Raw genomic sequence first — 24,344 nt, forward strand, 5'->3', positions numbered from 1 at the left:
GAAATGCAGTGTTTGTGCACAGAGAAAGATCTATTTCCTGTATCTTACTCTGTTCAGAATAAACTGTATGCTGATATTCAAAGACCCTGGGATTTCTCTTACCTCCCACACCAGTTCATGCTTTCCAAATGCAAGTGTGTGATGTACAGCATGTAAAGAGCTATAGGGTCAAGCACTCCGAGGTCAGAGTTTACACTGCATGTGTGATTGTTTCACAGTTTACCCTTGTGAAAATCAACTACAGTAGTTCAAGGGAAGCATTCAAATTTAAGGAGCTACTGATAATCATTGGCCTAGTAAAATTAAGGCTATTTGCAAATTGCCACTTTAAAATGTTTGCATATACAGTTTATGACACACACCATATTTAGCTTTATGAAAAGCATTTATATAAAATTACATTGATTCTTGTGTAGGTTGCACCTGCCTGTACTGTGGCCTTACTATGAATGCTATATTTAAAATATAATTACTGAAATCTAGTAAATCTGAACAAAAATACCACATGTAGGCCTTATTTACTGTGCTAATTTTAATAAAAGCAAATATAATAAAAGGTAAAAATACATATTCTGTAATTAAATAACTATGATTATCTGGAATACAGTAGAAAAATGGTTGAATGGGAAAATGTTTCCGAAAAAAATTGACCTTGCTTCTTGTAACTACCATTTAATGGTTAAATGAGTTAACGTGGCTGTGTCTCAAACCCTAGAGAGCTGTTTACATAAATAGCATTTTGGGCATATCAGACACGATGGATTTTTATTTGTTAATTGTATTTGTATCTTTATTGTAAATGTTCCATATTTATTGCGCTGTTACGATAATTTAACTATGAACATGCTAGTGATGGCCAAACAATGGTGTCTAGGTAGGCGGCTCACTAGGGTTTTGAGACGCAGTCAGAGTTCAGCATGCACACCGAAGGCAGATGAGCGCTTGAGCTAAAACAATTCACCATTACTTTTAGCTTGCTGTCAGTAAACAGTCTGGGGGACGTAGATGGTTTTAAACAGTCAATTATGTGAAGCATATAAATATTAATATTGGAAATTATAGTGTTTCAAATAGTTACATCTTGATGAATGGATCTCTTTTTATTAGCTCTAGCAGCTAGCCTGTTAGCTTACCGGTGAACTCTACTACCTTAACCGACGACGCTCAACTTCCTGTAGGTGTGAGAATCACTAAAGACCGTGGTCTCGCGGGCCTCATCGGGGCTTGTGTTTCTGCTGTAGCTAGCGGCTCCGGTAAACTTTAGGTAAGTCGCTTCCACTGCTGTTCCACGGTCCCTAATGATACAAAATATAATTTTATTAGATTCTGATAAATTAACGCGCAAGCCAAAGTGTTTGATACGTTAAATATTACTTTGTATTTCATTGTGCTGTGCATCTTAGGGCAGTTCTCTCCACAGTGAGCATTCGAAAGTGGTTTAAATAGCCTAGTATTTCTTTTTAAATATTTTTTTAGAGCAACAAATTTTGAAACATGAATACACATTCTTATAAATACAACTAAAATCGAAGTAAACTCACTATTATACCATTGGATTGTTTTATTACCATATTCATATGCTACAGTATTTACAGACGTTTACTAAATACGTAAAATAATAGCATAGTATTACCATAGTGCATGTCCAGAACATAGTTTTAAAATGGTAAGTCATGGTAATACCACAGTGCTGTTTTTGGTGTGGAGTTTAGTCACAAATGTCAACAAAAAATAAATGAAATAAAATGACAGTTATACTTCATTGGAAAAAATCCCGTAGTCATTTATTATTATGATTTTACAGTAATAGCAATAGTTGTACTAACCAATATTGTGTAAAGTATGGTTATTATAAACTTTTTTTAATCTAAAATCTTTCCTTTCTTTGTCTTTCCCCTTCATTCTTTGCAGCAGAATGGCAGACAGTGCCAGTCTTCAGTTTGTGAGCCCATATGCATTTGAGGCCATGCAGAAGGTAGATGTGGCCAGACTAGCCGCTTTAAGTGACCCAGAGCTGCGGCTCCTGCTGCCCTGTCTGGTGAGGATGGCTCTCTGTGCCCCTGCGGATCAGAGTAACACCTGGGCACAGGACAAGAAGCTCATCCTGCGACTGCTGTCAGGGGTGGAGGCGGTAAACTCCATTGTTGCGCTGCTGTCTGTGGATTTCCATGCTCTGGAGCAGGACGCTAGAAAAGAGCAGCAGCTGAGGTGAGTTCAGAAACTAGAAATTGCTTTCATGTGGCTGTTCTATAGATTCTGTTCATTGGCATAATAAATCAGATAAGTTAGTCTTTCTCAGAAGTGCTCTGAGAAATTGAGAGAAGTGTTTTAGAGGGAATTTTGCTTAAATATCTGATGATTCTAATTATATTTTCTCTGTACAGGCATAAGGCTGGTGGCTCTAATGGCGAGAGCATCCTGGTCTCTCAGCTGCAGCATGGTTTGACTCTGGAGTTTGAGCACAGTGATCCTCTCAGGAGACTCAGACTGGCTCTTAGTGAGCTGCTGGCCATTATGAACAAGGTTTAGTAGACATTTGTTTACTTCTGATCTCGATCTGTCCTTCACTTTAAAAGCGAAGTGTATAATTTTCTTAATGTTAAGATACTTTCCTCTAGACAACTGTTAGTTAGTCCAGAAATGTGTAATTATTTTATTATATATTATTTCAGAACATTTAAAAAAAAAAAAAAAAAAATATATATATATATATATTTTTTTTTTTTCTTCTTTCTGCTCATATATATAAATATATGCGTGTGTGTGTGTGTGTGTGTATATATATATATATATATATATATATATATATATATATATATATATATATATATATATATATATATATATATATATAGATAGATAGATAGATAGATAGATAGATATAAAATGTATTCAAATAGAAAATTGTTTTAAATTTTACAAATATTTGACAATATTATTTCGTTTTTGTTCAAATAAATGTTGACTTGGTGGACAAAAGAGACCTTAAAAATGAAAAATACCAACCCCAAATAATATAGGTATTATGATCCTTTTAGCCAACTGAAAGACTACGTGCATTGTTTTCTACATGTTTTCCTCTATTTCATAAAGATGCCATGTTTGTTATTTTTAATTCATTCTGTCACACATAGTGTTAAAATATTTTCCTGTGTTCAACAGGTGGCTGACTCTAATGGAGAGTTTTTCCTCAAGTCCTCTGAATTGTTTGAGAGTCCCGTGTATCTGGAGGAAGTGGCTGATGTTCTTTGCATCCTACAAGCAGGTCAATGGTGTAACATTTTTGGTGTAAAGTCTGTCAAAAACTTTGCTTGACAAGTTAGTGAAAATCTTTGTTAAATCAGCAAGCATTTTCTTTCAGCATGTCAGAAATGAAAAACTTGCTAAGATTATACTTCCGCTGTGCCTGTAATTTGTCTTTATCTGATGTTTTGTCCTTTATTTACTGTCTTTGAAGATAAAACTATAAATCCATCATAAACATAGAAAATGATTTATCTGCTCCGAACAGAGCTGCCTTCTTTGCTGCCCATCATTGAGGTGGCCGAGGCCCTGCTTCACGTGCGGAACGGAGAGTGGTTCCTGTGCCTGTTAGTGGCAAATGTCCCAGACAGCTTCAGTGAGGGTATGTCCATCATCTGCTGAAATATTATGATCCAAAAAATATTGAATTTAAAACAGTTAAAAATGTTAAATTTGAACACCTAAAATGATCTTTATTTGTGTGTTTTCTGAGAGAAGTACCTTTTCTTTGCTCGCCTCTCGCGTTGACTGTCCAAAGGGCATGCATAAATACACATATACATAGAATTACAGTATTTAAGTATTCACACAAACATAACACAAACAGCTTTTTTTATTTTTTAAGTGAAACATCTGATGTGTAACATTGTTAGATCCATGCAGTACAGTAGGTCTTAATATATAGGACGTCTGTCTCATTAATCTTAATGTAACAATAAAAGAAAAAAGGGAATCACTCGCTGTTCTTGATTGAACTGCTTTTGTTGTTTTAATAGTTAATTTATTTGTAATGAATCCAAAAAAAAGGGATTTTTACGTTTTATTATTTGTTTTTCTTTCTTGAATGCTTTTGTTTAAATGTAAAATGAAAAAGGTAATGCATTACTTTTCTTATATTTGTTCTACTGTTGTTTTTGCATCTGTTCTTATTTATAATAACAAAGATAAAATCAACAAATAGCTATAGTGTGATTATTAATAAAGTAATGATCATTAAGACAAGAAGTGGAGGAAAAGATGCAATGCTGCTTGGTGATTTTGCTTTGGAGCTTTCAGAAAACTTTAACTTGATTTTTCTCAAAATTGATTTTGCTGACTGTTGACTCAAACGGGTGTAGCTCAGTCATTTTTTTGTCCGATTCCAACAATTCATACATCATTTTGAAAGGTCTTTGAAAATAACTCATTTTTGAAGATTTGCTCATTGTGACACATTATGAAAGTTCTTTGAATTGTGAATTGACTTTTAAATAGTTGGAGTTGCATTCAGGTGTTTCTAGGTTTTGGGTCAGGGATATGTACATGTGTTTTCTATTTAACATACCAAAATATAACCGTAAGTTTCGTTTTTCTTCATTGACTATAAAGCCACATGAAACTCAGTTTTACTTGACATTTTATCTGCCTTATGTGGCCATTGCACGATCATCTGAGAGGTGCTGAATTTCCATTTTGATGAGTATGGCAGGGCTGATTATGTGCAGTTTGGGCATGGGTGTGTTTGTGCACCTCTTTATATGTGTATGTGGGTTTTCCACAGAGATGCTCTAAGTGGAAATAAAAACATCTCTGAGTCTGTGCTATCTTTTCATCACTCCCAGGTCCTTGTTGAGTCAATAGCTTATTTGTGTGAGGCTCCATTCAGAGCCAGTTTGAAATGTTTCGTATTATTGAATGGCCAATTCTCAAGGCTCATTACCTAGACAGGATCTTTCATTGGGAGAATATTCCGCTCAAGGCTGAATCATTAAGGGAAAGAGCTTGTCTATAGAGATACACTGTAATCAGATGCAGCATGAATTGTGACGGACTCAGCTGCGTTTTCTCTCAATCAGGCGGGTTTTTTTTTTATAAGAGGCTATTGAAATTAATATAATTCTGGCACTCGGTCATAAAAGATTCTCTATAATTCCAATCATGCGGTGTGGCAAAATGTCATCTGTGGTTAAAATCACGTAATAAAAGGTAAACAGATATTTAAATTCAAGGTGAGAGGAGAGCTGGATTCATGCCAAATAAAGAAAGAGATTTGTGGAAAATATTTTAGAATAATCTCATCTGGGCCGTGACATAGTAGTTTAGCTGTGGTGCTCATTGTAGTTAGTATAGCTGAAGCCTCTTATTCTCACCAAAGATGCATTTATTTGTAAAAAAAATAAAAATACAGCAAAAACAGTAATATTAATAAATATTATTACAATTTAAAAAAAAACTGTTTTCTGTGTTAGTTCATTCCTGTGATATGAAGCTGAATTTATGCAGTCATTACTCTAGTCTTCAGTGTCACATGATCTTTTAGAAATCATTCTAATGTGTTGATTTGGAACGTTTCTTATTATCAATGTTTTAAACATTACATTTTGGTACATTTGTTCAGGGTTCTTTGATGAATAGAAAATTAAAAAGAATAGAATAAAAAGTCTGAAAAAGAAGTCTTCCGTAACAGTTTTTTATTGTTTTTACTCTCACTTTTGATCAATTTAATGCATCCTTCCTTAATAAAGATTTGAATTAAATCATTACTTTTCTCACTGACTCCAGACCTTTGCACTGTACTTAATGTTTGTAATAAAAATCTAACAATATTAGTATCTTTTATGTGGTTTATAGGCTGCTTAAAGTTAAAAGCAGCACATTTAATCAAAATTGCCTGTGTGTCTCCAGTGTGCAGGGGATTGATAAAGAATGGAGAACGGCAGGATGAGGAGAGCATGGGTGGGCGACGCAGGACAGAAGCTCTCCGGCAGCTGTGTCAGATGAACCCTTCTCAGGCTCTGAACATCAGGGCCATGGTGGTGAGTCTCCAGCACTAGACCACCTGTCATGCTAAATTGATCAGAACCATGTGTCATTAAAGTCAAGCCCTTGGTCCTTCCACAGGTGGAAGAGTGTCATCTTCCAGGTCTGGGTGTTGCTCTAACGCTGGACTATAAGCCAGACATGGCAGATGAGGCGGTCAGTCCTCTTGTGTCTTATGTCAGCGGCCTACTTCTGGGCACTAATGCAAAAGTGCGTACCTGGTTCAGTATGTTCATTCGCAACGGTCAGCAGGTAAGTAGGAACAACAGAAACACTCAGACAATTGATGATTAGCTGTTTTGGAAACACATGAAATTCATGTATGTGTCTCACTTCAGAGGAAAAGGGAGAGCAGCTCAGTTCTGTGGCAGATGCGGAGGCAGCTGCTGTTGGAGCTGGTCGCCATCTTACCCCGTTCCCGCAGTACCCATGTTCCCAACGACAGTGACATGGACTCAGAAAGCAGCTCGGGGTACTCTGGCCTGCGGGAGGAGCATGTGGTGAAGGCCAGCGCGCTGCTGCGGCTCTATTGCGCACTTATGGGGATTGCTGGTCTTAGGTATGCTACAGCTGACACATATCAGTTCTTTAAAGTATAAATGGGTGGTAGAGTAACTCTTAACCATGAGTAATTTAGATGCTTAAGGTGCTAATTTTCCCATTGAAGAAGTCCTGGCTCCATTCCATTGGAGGTTATGGAATCTGAATTCCTCTTTCAAATGTTGCCAAGTTTTAATGGTGGTAACAAATGTGTTTTCTTTCCACAGGCCCACAGATGAAGAGGCGGAGCAACTGTTGCAGCTGATGACCAGTCGTCCACCAGCCACACCTGCAGGAGTGCGCTTTGTCTCCCTGTCCTTCTGCAAACTGCTGGCGTTCCCTACCCTCGTCAGGTACACACTTTGACACAAATACTACACCTGTTAAGATAAATAACGATTTAAAGATTAAAACAGTCATATCACACTTTAATCAAATTTTTCTCAATGAGGTACAGTTGTAATGTGCCAAAAACAATTATAATTTAGTTTCATTTTCCACTTCCATTTTAATCTCAGACATCAGAAGTACAAGGATTTCGGTACAAACCGTTTTAGCTGATCTTTTTGGACTTCTAAAACTGTTAAACTGTTAAAATAATTTTACTCAACAATAAGAAGGAATGTTTTTGAGCACCAAATCAGCATATTCAAATGATTTCTGAAGGATCATGTGACACTGAAGACTGGAGTAATGTTTGCAGGAAAGTCAGTTTTGCCGTCACAGGAATAAATTACATTTTTAAAATATTTTGATATTTTAAATTGTAGTCATTTTTCACAGTATTGCTATTTTTGCTGTATTTCTGATCAAATAAATGTAGTCTTGGTGAGCACAAGAGACTTCTTTGTAAAACATAAAAATAAAAATAAAACATTTTAGACCCCAAACTTGGACAATAGTGAATGTCAAAAGATCAAGGAAAATAATTATTTTGCATGGTATGACCTCTTTAAATATGTAACATTAGCAAGCACTTTGCACTTTCAGTAAACATCAACATCAGCACTTTAATGTTCTGTCACTCAGATAAGTTCAATGCAAAGTTCAATTCAGTTCAATTCATCTTCAATAGTTTAATTTACCCAAACTTCAGAGTAAAACCCAGATGAGTCATAATTGCTGCTGTTTCTTCTCTCTGCAGTACTCCAGAACAGGAGCAACTGATGGTAATGTGGCTCAGCTGGATGATAAAAGAGGAGGAGTATTTTGAGAGGTACAGAAGCCCTTCAAACCCATAACAACCAATAAATGCATTTTACAACATACTAAAAATACCAGTTATTTTATGATCGGCGAGAAGGAAATCTTCTGGAGAAGTTTACAGGAAACAGAATTGTTCTGCTCATGTACCAAATGTCTGTTTATCCTTCAATTCAATTAGTTTTATTTCATGGAGAACTATTTAATTTTTTTTTTTTTTGTCTGCAATTATTATTGCCCGATCTGTAGCATTCAGACCCACTTCTGTTCTAGATATAGGCTATATGAAAGCATAGTCTGGTGAGGCAAGATGAATTTTAGCCATTAGTACTGGGTTTTGTTTTTTTTTACTTAAAGGCCACTTTTTCAGTAGACAAGAAAAAATAAAATGTGTTGTGCAAGCACAAAACATTTGTGGTGAAATGTGGTCAATTTTCAGTATATTAGATAATTTTCTGCTTATAAAAGGGAGAGGGTGAGAGCATGAATGACAAAATGAAAACAGATGGGGTTATGCAGAGGTTAGGCAGTGACAGGCTTTTTCAATTTAATAACTAATAAGCAGCTGATGGGTTATAAGTCATCTCTCCTGTAGCTTGTGCTCCTCGTGACCCACTGTGATTGGAGCGCTTATCCACACTCTATAAATTTAGAGATAAATGTCCATCGATGCACGGCCGAGCGTGTTTGTGGTTAGTGTTATCATATATGTGAAGCCCACTGTAACCCTGGGGGTTAGTATGTGTCTATGTGTTTGTTCTGTATGAAAGAGTGTTTAAATATGGACTCTTTTTAATGCATTTTCTACCTCCTCTCTTTGTCTTCCCTCTATTTTGCTTTTCCGTCTCTCTTTTCTCCTCCCTTCTCTTATTCTTTCCAGTGCCGCCGGTGTCTCGGCCTCTTTCGGAGAAATGCTATTACTGGTTGCAATGTATTTCCATAGCAACCAGCTCAGTGCCATCATCGAGCTGGTTTGCTCCACCCTTGGGATGAAGGTGAGTTTAAGCAGTCAGTTGGTCAGCACTAGCAGCCAATGAATAAAAACTAACAGTATAATAAAATCACTTCAGCACTAATCTGGGGGGATTGGTTTTCTAAATGACATTTGAGTTCTAATTATTAACATTGGATGCCTGTCATTTCATGTAATTTATTAAGATGGGAGTGTCTCTTGAATGTATTTGGATGTCACAAAGTTTGTGCTGTGTCACAAAACCCATTGAAATAAACTGGACTTTGTGAACTATGTGAATAATTATATTATAGTTTGTTTAGTTTTTTTAATTTTTAATTTTAAAATGTAATTTACTCCTTTGATGGCAAAGCTGAATTCATTACTCCAGTCTTCAGTGTCACATGATCCTTCAGAAACCATTCTAAAATGCTGATTTGCTGCTTGTGAAATATTTTTTGTTATTATCAGTGTTGAAAATGGAATTGTGGAAATTGTGATGCATTCGTTCAGGATTCTTTGATTAATAGAAAGTTGAAAAGAACAGCATTTGTTTGAAATGTAAATCTTTAGTTTGTAAATGTTTTTACTGTCCCTTTAAAACAACTTAATGTGTCCTTTCTGGATTTCTGCATGTTTATATATAAAAAAAAAACTCATACTGTCCCCAAACTTTTGAACAATAGTGTATATGATTAGGGAATTCTATAATGAATGTGCACTAGGTAGTACATTTAGTGAGAATTGTCCTTTTAGTTAGAGTAATGAGTGTATAAATAAATGAGCGTTAAAAATACATTCCACAGTCGCAGATGTTTCTATCCCGGTGGGTTTAATTTCACAGAGGACCCCAAAGATAACCGATGGAAAAAGTAGCTAATATGCTCTGTAATTTTTTACCAAAGTTGTGTGAGGACACAGAGACTGGAATTTCACAGAGTATATCTGTGGAACACACATTTCAAACAAACCCACCTGAATAGGAATTTTAGCTGTTTCAACTGACTTACCTAGACAGCCGCTTTGGACATTCTGAACATTTGATTTTAGCTTATAATAAGCAAACATGCTTTATAATTAAGATAATTAGTTTTTGATTAGACAAAATCAATTAATTCTAGTGCCTACAGCAGTAGGTCAGTCTATCCTTCAGTGGTTCACTCTAGAGGTACTGGGTTTTTGTTTGTTTCTCTATAAAAACAAGTCAAATTTAGAACCAAACAAAGGGGGTACTTAGTCCTGTTTACTTTGGGGCTTAAATGCCAACATTGGTTAAATTCCAGAATTAGTCCTCTAGGTATAAACATCCATTATACTTGGCTTGCACTGTAAAAGTCACAGAAGAGACGGTGTTAATTGGTGGATTTATTGATTGTTAGTGTCTAGGAACATGCACATCCCTGAGAAGGCAAAAGTACGTCTGTGTAATATGTAATTGCCCTTAGCTGAGTCGTACATTATTGATGTGGTACAGATAGATGAGTCATGGAGGGTTTGTTTAGCCAGAATGAGTCACTCTCGACATTAAAAAAAAAAAAAAAAAACTAGTTGAAAATTTTGTTGAAATTTGTTTTTCAAGTTTCTAAACCTTGCACAGAGTTGAATCTGGTTGAGAACTGACTTAAACTCTTTATCCTTCCACAGATCGCCATCAAACCCAGCTCACTGAGCAAAATGAAGACCATTTTCACTCAGGAAATCTTCACAGAACAGGTGCCTCTTTCTTTACAGTGGATTGATGGTGTTTTAATGCAGAACAGTCATTAGTCTCTTCTAATAAGAACAATGTTTTTGTAAAAATAATTGTGCCTCTGACTTTGTGCAATTTATTTGACATATTGCAAGAACTGTGTAGGCACCAGAGCAAACATCTTAATTACTAACAGCCTGCCATATTATTACATGCACTATTATAGATATCCTGTCTTAGCAGATAACTTTGAGAACTGCGTGCTTGCCATCTGTTGAACATGGCGGTCCTAACAAATGGAAACAAAGCACTTTTTGTCATTATGGATAAGACATCTGTTGAATATCTTAAATGTTAATGTCGGTGTACAATTATGGCATGAAGACAGATTTTGTGATAAGTGGATTTTTGTCTTGTCACAGGTGGTCACAGCACATGCTGTGCGAGTGGCCGTTACTAATAACCTCAGTGCCAACATCACAGGATTCCTCCCCATCCACTGCATATACCAGCTCCTGAGGAGCAGAGCCTTCACCAAACACAAAGTGTCCATAAAGGTAATCCTGAGGATACTCTTCTGACTGTGTTGTTTCTGTTCTGATGGAATTCTGTTGTGTTGTGTTGTTTTTTTTTTGTACTTTGGTGCTGTGTTCCATACTATTTTCTTGCATTCTTTGTTAGTTTATTATTCTAATTTAAATTCTATCCTTTTTGTTTCTTTGCTATTCTTTGAAAGCAAATTTCTGGGTGGGGGGGGGGCACTAAATGACATAATAGCATTTAAATGAACACATTATTATTAATATATTAAAAAAACTCTAAAGTGAATTAAAATTCTAAAACCTAAGTCATATTTCTTTTTCCCCTTCAGTTACCAGTTTTTATTAAAGAACTTGATTCTTCAGCAGTTATAAAATAAATCATGATTAATATGTCTACTCTCATTTTACTATAATAACAATAAAAAAAAACAGTTAACAGTTTTTATTTTTTTTCCAACTGTATTTTTTTTTGTAATTTTCAGTTCTGTTGTGTTCTGTTTTTTGTTACATCCTATTTACGTATGTTTGCTTGTTCTATCTTATTATATTTTATTTTGTTTTCTATTATTTTCTATGTATATATTTTCTTCTGGTGTTTTGTAAAGCGTTCTCATTTACTTTATTTGTGTGGTTTCCTATTTCCTGTTTTATTCTGTCTTGTTCTATTACGTTTGTTTGTTTATTCCATTCTCTTTGTCTGTGTTCCGTTTGTTAAATTCTGTTGTATTGTAATTGTTGTTTTGCAGTCTATTTTGTTCTTTTTTTTTCTTTCTTATCCTGTTTTGTTTTTGTGTTCTGTTAAAATCCGCTCCTTGCTAACTACGTTCCATTACTCTGTTGACTCTGTTCAGTGCTAGTATCGACTTGAATCCACTGGGTTCTATTATCTGTTTGACTGGCTGGCTCGTCTCCTGACTCATGGAAAGACACTCCATTGATTTAATTAAGGATGTGGTTTTTGAATGTGGTAGCGCATCGCCTGGCTGATCAGAATGTTTCCTCACAATTACATCGTCAGCCTTAAAGACTGAAATCTGCCTCCTCTAGAGTCAGTAAGCCGTGTTATAGCTATTGATCTGCTCAGCTGGAAAGATGATTTAATCACCCGAGTGCCAGAGGTAGATGATTGGATAATTCACTTATTCTGAATGATCTCTGAGTGTCTTTCTTTCTTTCTTTGTGTTTTTTTTTACCCTTTTTTCTTAGGACTGGATCTTCAGACAGCTGTGCGAGACGACTACTCCACTCCACACTCAGCTGCTTCCATTAATTGATGTTTACATTAACTCCATCCTGACCCCTGCTTCCAAGACCAACCCTGAGGCCACCAACCAGCCAATCACAGAGCAGGAGATCCTTAATGTTTTCCAGGGCTTGGCAGGGGTGGGTGGAGCTTAAGCATCTTTTCGGTCACGTTGACTGCAAAATCTCAAAAAATAAAAAACTAACTGTGAGAAATGACCGCCCTGCCATAGCAAAAATCAGTTGCATAGATATTATTGAAGGTTATTTTTAGACCAATGGCATATTGCAATATGTACAAGCCAAGATTCGGATTTTTTAAAAGACTGATAAAAGCATTGATCATTGATAGAAGCATAAATTATATAGGTCAAAAGGCACTTTGAAACAATTGAGGTTTAATAGTATTAAAGACCTGTTATCATGTGTGGTCTGTGGTAAAGTATATATCACTAATACTGAATGCCAATTGTCTTTAATTTAGAAATTAATGTTATAATTTTAACTGCATTGACACTATCGGATGAGAACTAAATTTGAACTGAATTTAGCTGGAAAATGACACTAACTTTCCATCCCATGCTGTTTTTGAACTAAATTGGATCAACTTTGAATTGACTTGAGCTGAATAATGACACTATTGTCTTATGTAGAGCTGCTTATAGCTGAATTGGAGTTTGCAGCATTGACAGTTATTGAACTGAATTGATACGATGTTCTAAATTGAGCTGAATTATGGTATTATTGTCTTCTGTCAAGCTGCTTTACAAATCAAATTGAATTTGTTTCATAATTGATGAATTTTACAACATTAACACAGTGTTATTTTCATGTTTATTAATGTGAAGATTCTGTGAAACAATTTGTATAGTATAAAGCGCTATATAAATAAATGTGACTTGTCTAGATTATACACTGTATATCTCCAGATCTGTCCGATGCAGATCAAAACCATTTATTCCTGTTATTTCCATTCCTTTTAACCCCTGTTTGACCTCTCTCCATCTCCCACTCTAATTTTTCTGTCTCTCTCAGGGAGATGGAGGGAAAGTCCGTTCTCGGTACACCATCACCACCCAGTTGCTCATTCTCTATTACATCCTGTCGTATGAGGAAGCTCTGCTCGCGAATACAAAGACGTTGGGTAGGTATATTACACACTTAACTGATATAATTTAGGTGGAATTTCAAATATTTTTACTTAATTAAAATTGTTTATGTTAAAAGTTAAGGTTAAGTTAAAAATTAACTTTTATTTCATACAATTTTTTTAACTTTATTTATTATTCAATTTCATTTCATTTTAAATGTGAATAGTATATTTCCTGTTTTACATTTCCTTAAATTAGAATTCACTTTTTCCGATTGATCCATTCAATTCAAATTCCAGTTTAATTAGTTGAAAAAGATGTTTTTGATTTTGTCTTCTCTTACAGCCTTTTTCTTTGTTTAATTTTTAAACAATTCAGCTATTAAATGATAGTCTCTGCACAACAGGACTTAATCATTTTATCTCCAGTTAATCTGGTGTATGCTCGCTTATGTAAGTTCCTGTCTTGCCACCCTGTGTGCTGTTATAATATTAGGATGAGAGCGATACAGCTTAGCTTCCTGCTCTCTCCTCTGCATATTAAATTGCTTCAAACTCACACCAATCACCTGCAGTTTGACTTTGCTTTGGAAGCCTCTCATCGGTTATTAGAGCGGTTACTCTTCAGTGTTTATGCACACAGCTCTTCCCAGAGTGCTGTGCTTATTTAATCTCCCTCTCTCCCTCTCTTCTCCTCTATCATTCTGGAGTAATGATGCCCTTTGGCTGTGCTAATGAACTGGAATACAATGAAAAATCACCTGTACATGAGTTGCACCACAGAGGCCTATTTTTAACAAACAGCCTGATAACCATGCATTCTCTCTTCTCCCAGCACTTATGCAGAAGAAACCAAAATCCTACTCTCCTGCCCTCATGGACCAGATTCCCATTAAACACCTAATTCGCCAGGCCCAAGGACTGCAGCAGGAGCTGGGAGGTAAAGGACACCCGTTAACCTCCATTGCACTTACATTCAGCAGAGTAGATTTAAAATATGTGATAATATAGCCATATTTAGTTGCATCACTAGATGCAATTCTTTGTCTCATTACATGACACTGATACTTGATATCTTGCTAAAAATGTTTCATTAATTTTATGTGCTTTGGTTTACAGACTGTATACATGCAAACAGTGAAAATGCTATTATACTTTCCCAAAAAAAAAAAAAAAAAAGTTAAATTTATTTTCTTTTTTAGGCTTACATTCTGCTCTTCTGCGTCTACTGGCCACAAACTATCCTCACCTATGCATGGTGGAGGACTGGATCAGTGAAGAAGAAGTGACTGGTACTCTGCCTTTACTGAGGAAGATGTTGCTGACATCCTCAACCTGCAAATACTCACAGACACAGCTACGAGAGGGTACAAGAAACTCACACTATCGCCCATTTAGTTAAGAGCTAAATGTGGAAATCACATTTCTGATGTGACCGAGATTGCATTAAAGATTTTCTGCCATTTACTCAATTTTTGAAATTTGACTCATAATTAAAAAATGTATTTGATGCATCCGTTTTTATCCATTGTTACACAGTAAAGAATATTAATATGGATTAAAAGTGAAGAAAAGGGGATATGTCACACAAGTCAGTTTTGGCTATATCAACACAAGGTCAAAATAAGGAAATGGAAAGGCATATGTCTATACAATTTTTTTTATAAAATTTACAGCCACCATGGGTAAAAATAGAAAAGTGGTCGCTCAGGTGGATTCTGCAAAAGCAATTAGCACATCTCTGCTGTACAATGTATTTCTCAAGCAGTTTTCACACTACAGTAAACCAGACCACTGAACTCTACATTAAGACTCATAAGGCCCTTCGGCACTGGAGGAGATCACAAGTGCTTATTATGGTCTATGATATGAATAGTTTGTTGTTGTAGTCTGACCTTTCATGTGCATGACTCAGTTTTGCACCTGCGGAGTAATGAGCCTGAAGGTGTTTCTGTATTCATACAACGCTGCTCTGACAGGCCTGTTTCTCCACAGGATTCTTGTATTCACAGACGGTGACAGGCTTATGCTATATTTAATATGGAAATAAAACAAACAAATATATTGACGTCTAAAGCCTCTTTTTGAATTAAATATAGTCAAATAATTAATATAAGCAATTGTTTGTGATTATTTTTTTTTTAATTAACCATTTATCTTTTTTCTTTTATTTATTTTTTCTTAGCTTTCCAGAATGTTCTCTCTGGTGGGCCCAGGCTGCTGCGTATCCTGGAGCACCTGACGCTGCTCTCTGCGGGAGATCTGATACCATACGCAGAGGCTTTGACTGCCAGCATGGGGCTGCTCTTAGAGGACGGCGTCTCTCGCAGGATCCTACAGACTGTTAACAAACTCTGGATGGTACTTAATACAGTCATGCCACGCAAGTGAGACTTCCTCTGTGTTTAGTAAAATGGAAGGGAATCTTGCACTTCAGCACTCGTACTAAGTCTCTTTCCTCTGTCAGGCTGTGGGTGATGACGGTAAACGCTCTGCAGCCTTCAGTAAAGCTACTGCGGCAGCAGAAATACACTCAGAATGATCTGATGGTGGATCCTCTCATTGTCCTGCGCTGCGACTCCAGAATCTTCAGGTATTACCTGATAAGAAATACCCTAAAGAAATTCTATAATTCATGCTAATCTTAGTCTTACTGAAGGAATGTGTGTTTGTTCTCATGAAGGTGTCCTCCACTAATGGACGTCACTCTTCATATGCTGAATGGGTACCTGTTGGCATCTAAGGCCTACTTGAACGCCCACCTGAAAGAGACGGCTGAATTTGAGCGACAAGCTCAGACTGTATCAAACCTTGGGCTGAGTGGCCAACCTGATACCCCTGAGGTCACCAGAGAAGAGCTGAAGAACGCTCTGTTGGCTGCTCAGGTAGACACATGCACACACACGTCTAATACTGTTTTCTGAATCATCAGTTTGTGCATTTGGCATATTTGTGTTGTTTTTGTCCACCTTCAGGACAGTGCAGCAGTACAGATCTTGCTGGAGGTGTGTTTGCCGTCCCCTCAGGAGGAGCTGCAGCTGGGAGGAGGTGGAGGAGCAGACAGCCTGTTGAGGAGCGTTCAGTCTGCTCCAGGTTTTCCCATGCGGAAGCAGGTGGGCGACGTGGGGGCTGGGCGGGGGCCCAGGGGGAGCGCGAGGCAGAGGGCGGGCTGCTCAGTGACCTGAGGGAGGTGCAGTGTCTCATCTGCTGCCTGCTGCACCAAATGTTCATCGCAGACCCCAACATTGCCAAACTAGTACACTTTCAGGTAATTAAGTTACAGTATTGTCATTACCATTAAGATACATACTTTATACATACATGCATATTGATCATAAGACAGTACACACACAATGTTTTTTTTTTCTCAATATGGATTTAACATTTTTATGTCATGTATTTCAAAGTGAAACAGGATATCCAATGGGAAAAATGACATTTTATCCATTGGGAATTGATTAGATTGATTAGTGACAAGTGGTCTCTGTATGACAGGTGGTTGGAGGGGAGGGGTTAAAATCAAGTTACAGTACTGTTCAAAAGAGTCACTAATATTTTTTTAAAGAAATTAATGCTTTTATTAGCAAGGATTCATTTAATTCAAAAGTATTTAATATAAAGACCATTTATAACAATATAACAGATTTTGGTTTGAAATAAATGCTGTTCTTTTGAACTCCTTAAAACCTGTGTCACAGTTTCCACAAAAATATTAAATAGCACTGTTACTTGAGCAGCAAATCAGCATATTTAGAATGATTTCTAAAGGATCATGTGACACTGAAGACTGGAGTAATGACTGCTGAAAATTCACATCACATGAATTAATTACATTTTTAAATATATTACAAATAGAAAACAGTTCTTTTAAATTTCAAACTCTATATTTTTTATTGTACATTTATAAATGCAGCCTTGGTGAGCATGAGAGTGTAAAATGTAAAAATCTTTCCTACCTGAAACTTTTGAACAAGAGTGTAAAACTTTGTGACACTATAATAGCTCTTATTTTTTTTTATGTGCACCAGTAAATCATTTGCAAATTTAGCAGGAACATGTATTAAAAAATCGGGTCATTCTCATCTTGACTTGAACAGTTTTAAACTAAAATTAACTATGAAGTACGTTTTAAAGAATAAAACAGCCTTTAGGTTTTTGTGAATCAGTTTCAGATAAAGGATAAATCTCTAATTGGGTTCTAAAGCTTTAATTGAGTTCTGAAAGTTTTCTAAATGTTCTTTAAATGTTTCTTCAGGGTTATCCGCAGGCTTTGCTCCCTCTGACGGTGGCAGGAATTCCTTCCATGCACATCTGTCTAGACTTTATCCCAGAACTCCTCGCTCAGCCACAGCTGGAGAAACAGGTAAGCAACTATCAGTATTTTCAGCCAGGACTACTAAATAGATCAGTTGCCACTTCCGAGTCCCAAGTTCCAGAATTAATTTGAATCCCTTCATTTGTTATACCACGAATATACACAGAATCTAATTTCTCTTTCTAGAATTTATTGTATTTAGTATGTACGTATACTTGGTAGGATACAAGACTCTTTATAGCTTTATAATATATACTACAACAGGGGTCATCAGACTTGATCCTGGAGGGTCGGTGTCCTGCAGAGTTTAGCTCCAACTTGCCTCAACAGACCTGCCTGGAAGTCTCAAGTATACCTAGTAAGACCTGATTAGCTGCTTCAGGTGTGTTTGATTAGGGTCGGAGATAAACTCTGCAGGACTCCGGCCCTCCAGGACTGAACTTGGTGACCCCTGTACTACAACTTCATTTAGAGCTGTCTAGCTATAAGTTGAAGTATTAATAGTATGTATTATGCTACTTGAATCACAGACACATGGTGAGCCCTGAGGGTTGACCTCTGGGCTTGATGCTAATGGCAGTTTTGTTTTGTCTGGCACAGATCTTCGCCATACAGCTGTTGTCCCATCTGTGCACCCAGTACGCCCTGCCCAAATCCCTCAGTGTGGCACGTCTTGCCATTAGTGTGATGGGCACCCTCCTCACAGGTAGAAATAACTCTTTCATCTGTTGCTTTATCTCTTTATCTTTCTTCCATTTTCTCTTTACCTTGGTCTCTGTTCTTATTCATTTATTAGGGCTGGCATTTTATTAAAGAGTGTCTAAAAATAACATTGATAATTGGAGATATCAGACCCCATTACCTTGCCGCCTTTTGTAGCAAAAACCAACCTGTGCAAACTTGTCCCATTATCTTAGTACACACTGCCCTCTGCTGGCCACTTATTACTGCCTGTGACAAACCTTCATCTGCAGTGTTTATAAATTATGCATCAGCCATCCATTTATTGTTTTATTGAATAGTGTACCCGAGGAGTCTTGAGCACTGTTAAATCCTGCAGTTCCTGTGCAGTTTTAGTTTTATGTTATCTAGCAAAACAACCAAAAATTGCATGAGATTCTAAACAATTTTTGGTATCTTTCACAGTGCTGACCCGTGCCAAGCGCTTTGCATTTTTCATGCCGACGCTGCCATGCCTGGTTTCATTCTGCAAGGCTTTCCCCCCACTCTTTGATGATGCCATGTCCCTGCTGGTTCAGGTGGGACAGGTGTCTGCTGCTGATGTCACCACCAAGGCCAGAGATATTGACCCTCTCATTGCCAGTGAGTGTATTCTTGTCTTATTTGACTGAGCTGTTTTTCATTTGAATTGATCTATGGCTATTGTATGGGGCAGGGCAAGATTTTAAATTGCTTTACTCCGTTCAAAGTCAGATCTAATAGAGTGAAAAAGTGCATGCCGACTTTTTCATTTGCCTTGGTTCTTGAAGTATTTTTTCCATTTATTTTTTCCATAGGTTGATAAAGTCGGTAACACTTTACAATAAGGTTCATTAGTTAACATGAACTAAGAATGAACAATACTTCTACAGCATTTATTAATCTTAGTTATTGTCAATTTCAGAATTTACTAATGCGTTAATGCACTGTGAACTAACATAAACAAACAATGAACGACTGTATTTTTATTAACTAACATTAACAAAGATTAATAAAGAGTGTAATGAATGTAGTGTTCATTGTTCGTTCATGTTAGTTAATTCATTAACTAATGTTAACGAATGACGCCTTATTGTCAAGTGTTACCAAGTCTTAAGAGCTAAAGAGTTAAAAGCCAAGAACCAGAACCAACTAGCAGTGACACAACATTACAAATTTTGGTTTGAAGCAAAAAAGTATTTGAAAATCTGACAAAAAAAAAGAAAGGTACATGATTATGTATTTAACGGCTGTAATGCAATATATGTATATACACTATATTGCCAAAATTATTGGGTCACCCCCTTCTAATGAACCGGTTCGACTACTTTAGTAATTTCCATGAGTACAAATCTTAATGTTTAAGCATATAATAATATTCTAGGGAATTGTGTGCTTCTAATTTTAAAGCAACAGTTTGGACAGGACACTTTTCTATTCTAACATGACAATGCCTCTGTGTATAAGGCAAGGTTCAAAAAGAAATGATTGATTGAGTCAGTGTGGAAGAACTTGACTGGTCTGCAGAAAGCCAAGTCCTAATCCAAGCTGAACACCTCTGGTGTGACTTTAAATGCAGATCTTGAGCCAAAAACTCTTTACTAAACCCCAATGACTTGTACATACACTATATGGACAAACGTATTGGGACACCCCCTTCTTTAGAACAGAAAAAGGCACTTCCAAAACTGTGGCAACAAAGATGGAAGCATAATTCATATATTTAAAAATTGTATTTCCATCTCTGTTGCAACAGTTATATAATCAACTATAACTATAATATTTTGTTATTATATTACCATCAGATTTAGCTTGATAGACTTCCAAACCATTTGTGTTAGTGACAAGTGACCTGTGAAGTAAATAAATATCCACTTGCAAATTCAGGTACCCCATGAATCAAAAGATAAGTAGGTTCGTTTTCAGTCACTTCTCTTTTTGGACAGTTAAAAGTGATTTGAGATTGATTTTCAAGTCTGAAGACCCTAACTGTTTCTGCAGAATTTGGCAGACAAAAAAATGGCATTCTTTCCAAGTTTATAGTTTTGCACAGTCTGTTGAGCATGTGAGCTTCTGTTTCAAAGTGTTCTATGCCTTCTTTGTTCTTTTATCTGTTATCTAAGCATCAGTAATATGAGGTTATCTTTTCACAGTTCATTTCTCAAGATATGATCACAATATGGTGTGGCCAAATCATGTAGCCATAGATTTAGATCTAATTCACTGTGCTCTTGTGTTTAGGGCTCCAGTATCTGAGACAGAAGCCACAGGAAATACCGCTATCAGAATCCAAATACTCTCTATGCAAGAGGTCTGCAGAGGAGCTGGGTGGAGCCGATCCTGATGTACAGCTGTGCTATCAGATAGAGGCCACCTTCATGGACATCATTAGCTCCAGCACACAGGCACTGTGACGACACAAACAGACAAATAGAAAAGTTAATGGGACTATGCATAGATTGGAATGAGTTTTTGTCCCATGTAAAGGTTAAGCCTCATGTTCCAGGAATCTGCTTATGAACATGCAAAGCAGTATAATGATAGACGACTTACAGCTGTTGGACTAGTGCTGGGACCATTTCAGTTTAAAGTCAGTCCACTCAAAACACCGAACATGAATTTTCTCCTCCATTTTGGCACACCACAAGTTAAGAAAACATCTGGAATGAAGATAACGAAAGAAATTCTAATTTGATATAGTTTTACGTAAACTGTATTTATATGGTACATATGAATAGTCAAATCACGGGGTACCATTTTTCAAAACAAAGGACGAGATGTACTGAAAGATAAAAATATAGATTGCAATTCCATATTCTGTTGCCAGCCAAAACCACCATCTATATTTGACTCAAAACAACATTTGACTTTCCAGCAAGCCTTTTTTTTTTGTAAGCGAATTGGACGTTCATTCTCTGGCCTGTCGTGAAGGATTGGAGTAATTCTGGTCACAAAGCAACTTGCTGTAGATGTAGTAGGTATTTTCTAATTGTTAGCTTGTTAGTTAAGTGTGTATTTGAGTGAGCGACGAAATGTGAGTCCAGGGCACTTTACAGTGATATTATTGGTCTGTTTTCTAGACCACAATTTAAAAGAGTATTTTCTTGGCTCAAATTCACCTTTTCTTGAAGCGTGACATCTGAATTTTATTTGTTACCTTGGTTTGTATACATGTCAATCTTACATTTTGAACATTTCTATTAAAACAACTTTTTGGAAACTCTTTGTTTACTCAATTAGTTGTATATTGTGTTGGGATTTTAAAATTGCATTAAAAATATATAAAAAATGACACACTTCAGTTATATTTAGAACAAATTGAGGAGGACGTATGGCTGGCATTGTGATTGCCAAAACAATTGCCAACAGTTGGAGCAACTGGATACTGAAGACATTTGCATTAACTAATATTTTACATAAATGGCCTGATATTGATTAATCTTTTATCTGTGATGGGGGGGTGTAAGTGTATTAAAACTAACATATCATTTAGATCCATGTGGGGGCGCTCTTGTCACATGCAGAAGCATAGGATCCGCAGGCTGGAGGACACATGGAAACGCTTATGCATGTTCAATGATGACATGATCAATGATTGAAGCATAACAAAAAACTTGGCCAATCACATGCTCCTTTTGCTCCAGAACAATGGTTTTCTGTGCTTTAGAAAATGCTCTCATTTAATTTGCAATCAAATTTGGCCCAAAATGCTTTGCATTAAAGTAGAAAAATCCAGAAAATACAAGAATGTACTTTTTCAGAGCCAAATTACACTATAAAGCTTGACCTAACCTTCACATTAGCTTTTTTTGGAGTGGTTGAATGAAAATCTGTCATCTGTCATTCTTACCCTCATGTTGTTCCAGGCAGACTTTAATTTTTCTGTGGATATCAAAAGAATATGTTTTGAAGAATCTTGATAACAATTTAGGTTCTCATTGTATGGTCTGAAACAATATAGTAGAAGTTAATGGGAACTAAAACATCCTTCAAGAAAGTCATACAAGTTTGCAAAGACTTAAGGGTGAATAAATGATGACAGAATCAGGCTCTGGTCATTTTTTTTAGCCTCATCTGCATCACTTTTAAAAAAGCATTAATAAACAATAATTTATACGTATTTTGTACTGTCCCTTTAAGAAGCTCTGAGGTTTCTCATGTCTGATGTGCAGTATGTGCTCCTATGTAAAGATAAATATAAATAACTACGGCATCCATGGCTTCTAAAGGCACATCTGCCCATAGGGTGATCATAGATGTTGTTGTGTATGATAGAAATGGAAGAAAAGGCACAAAATATGCATCCAGACTGTGTAAATGGTTCTCACCGCAGGTCTTTTGCCTCTACAGAGCTCTGACTCTGAGCTGCTGTGAACGGCCTCAGGCTAGCGAAGGCGAAATCACAGCTCAGTTTTGTTTCTCCTTTAAGGCACTGTCAAGTTTAAACACCTTTTTCACACAAAAAAAACTTCAGTGCTCTTTTCCCTCTTTCACCTTTGCTTGCACCTCCATTCTTGCGCGAGTGTGTGCGGCAGAGAGAAATGGAAATGTTTATCACCTCCCCTAGCAGAGCCGGCTTTCTCTGTTCCAGGGCCATTTCTCGTTACTTGCTCATTTGACCTGCTATTGAGTTATTTTCCTCACTTCTGGATGTCTTGAGTGGGAAGTTTGCCGTTGCGCGCATCAGTAAATCGAATTGACTTTGTGCTGCGAGACAAAGGTCTGCTGAAATCTAAAAGCGCCGATAATGTAATTCACGCTTTGATTTGGTAATTGACATCTGTTTAGTGTTGTGCTCCTCGCTGCACAGCATCCATTTGTGAAATCCACCGTGGCGAGTGCCAGCTTTCCATCTGGCAGTGGCTGGCGGGCATGTGTGCGAGATTAAATACAGATCTTTACAGTAAACTTCACGATTGTAGGTTGCGACCAGTCAAGCTATCTTTCCTTGCATCTTGTTGCAAACGCTCAAAGATGGAGGCGATTTTTCAAAGGAGTTCAAACAGGAATGTCAAGTAACTTTGTGAAGTCTGCCAGTTGGAAAGGCGAGCGAAACCGAGCGAATTTGTCTCTTGCCCAGATAGTTATATCAAGTCTCTGATCTCAGGGACCGAAGCCTTTGGTGAAATTCAAAACATCTCGCTTCAGAACGCGCGGCTCTGCAGTGAGTTTGTGTGTTTTATTTCCCACCGAATCAAAGCAAGCTGTGCTGCAAATCGTGTTGTCAGCGTAGGCCGACTGAACTGGCAAAAGCTATTTACAGACGCTTGCAATCAAATCACCATATTTCAGCTCCGGCCCCATGGGCTCCATCTAAATGCAATATGCCTCGGCGTTCATGGCACCCTGGAGGCTTACATCATGTCTTTAGTATTGTTTATGAGATTAGAGATTGCACCATGTAAAATACTCCTTCCTTTGTTAGCTGCGGGCTCACGGTTGAAAGGTACCATATGCCGGCATGCGGTCTGCGGTGTGCTCGATCTAATTACCCCCGCTATTACGGGCCGAGCTGTGCGGCCCTGGTATGTAACCTCTCTGCTCCATGCTCGGCGTTGCGGCCAGAATCGGATGCGGAGGAACCTTGAGGGCTCTTGGATGCTATACCATCTGGAGAGACGGGAGAGTGTATTACATCCCACACCTGGTGAATGTGTGATTAGCTTCTGGTCTGAAGCATAAATCATTTGCAGCCGGTTGCTCTGGGCCCACATTGACTTTATCAGTCGCTCTGGGTGACTACGTTAGTAAAAGCAATACAGCTATTGAAGAGATCGTCTGAGATTGCGGCTGTGCGTTACAGGTGTTTTCAGACAGAAGAGACTCTTTCATATATATGAGCTTAAAAGCAGCTTTGTGAACTGACTTCACAGTGAGTGGAAAGGAAAGGATAGATTTAGCAGCGTTTTGCTGTATCTTAATATTTCATATTTTTGCACATTAAATGTGGTAGGTAGAGTGATGTTCACAGTACTATACTGCCACTTAGGTTTCCAACATTCAGTGTGCCATGATTCAATTCTGTGGTT

At 37.2% G+C, this 24,344-nt stretch overlaps 1 protein-coding gene and 1 long non-coding RNA gene across 2 annotated transcripts; one reads left to right on the forward strand and one right to left on the reverse strand.

Moving 5' to 3' along the window:
• Positions 1-824: 824 nt before the first annotated feature.
• On the forward strand, positions 825-21,627 carry ints2 (integrator complex subunit 2). The gene is given in 26 exon segments (XM_058790009.1): positions 825-1,264; positions 1,912-2,208; positions 2,385-2,523; positions 3,163-3,265; positions 3,512-3,625; positions 5,908-6,038; positions 6,124-6,294; positions 6,381-6,601; positions 6,810-6,935; positions 7,727-7,798; positions 8,666-8,780; positions 10,382-10,450; positions 10,850-10,984; positions 12,176-12,352; positions 13,247-13,355; positions 14,137-14,241; positions 14,504-14,668; positions 15,487-15,688; positions 15,769-15,894; positions 15,985-16,186; positions 16,277-16,423; positions 16,426-16,569; positions 17,557-17,664; positions 18,217-18,322; positions 18,763-18,939; positions 20,557-21,627. Coding segments are annotated over 25 exon segments (3,630 nt in total). The 5' UTR covers positions 825-1,264; positions 1,912-1,915; the 3' UTR covers positions 20,730-21,627.
• On the reverse strand, positions 20,870-23,798 carry LOC131548577 (uncharacterized). Its single transcript, XR_009273192.1, has 3 exons — positions 22,644-23,798; positions 22,166-22,197; positions 20,870-20,975 (listed from the first exon to the last, which is right to left on the reverse strand). It is a non-coding gene; the product is annotated as an uncharacterized LOC131548577 (long non-coding RNA).
• Between the last annotated feature and the right edge of the window lie 546 nt (positions 23,799-24,344).

The sequence above is a fragment of the Onychostoma macrolepis genome, chromosome 10, assembly GCF_012432095.1.
Source record: "Onychostoma macrolepis isolate SWU-2019 chromosome 10, ASM1243209v1, whole genome shotgun sequence".
In the NCBI taxonomy this organism is placed as follows: Eukaryota; Metazoa; Chordata; class Actinopteri; order Cypriniformes; family Cyprinidae; genus Onychostoma; species Onychostoma macrolepis.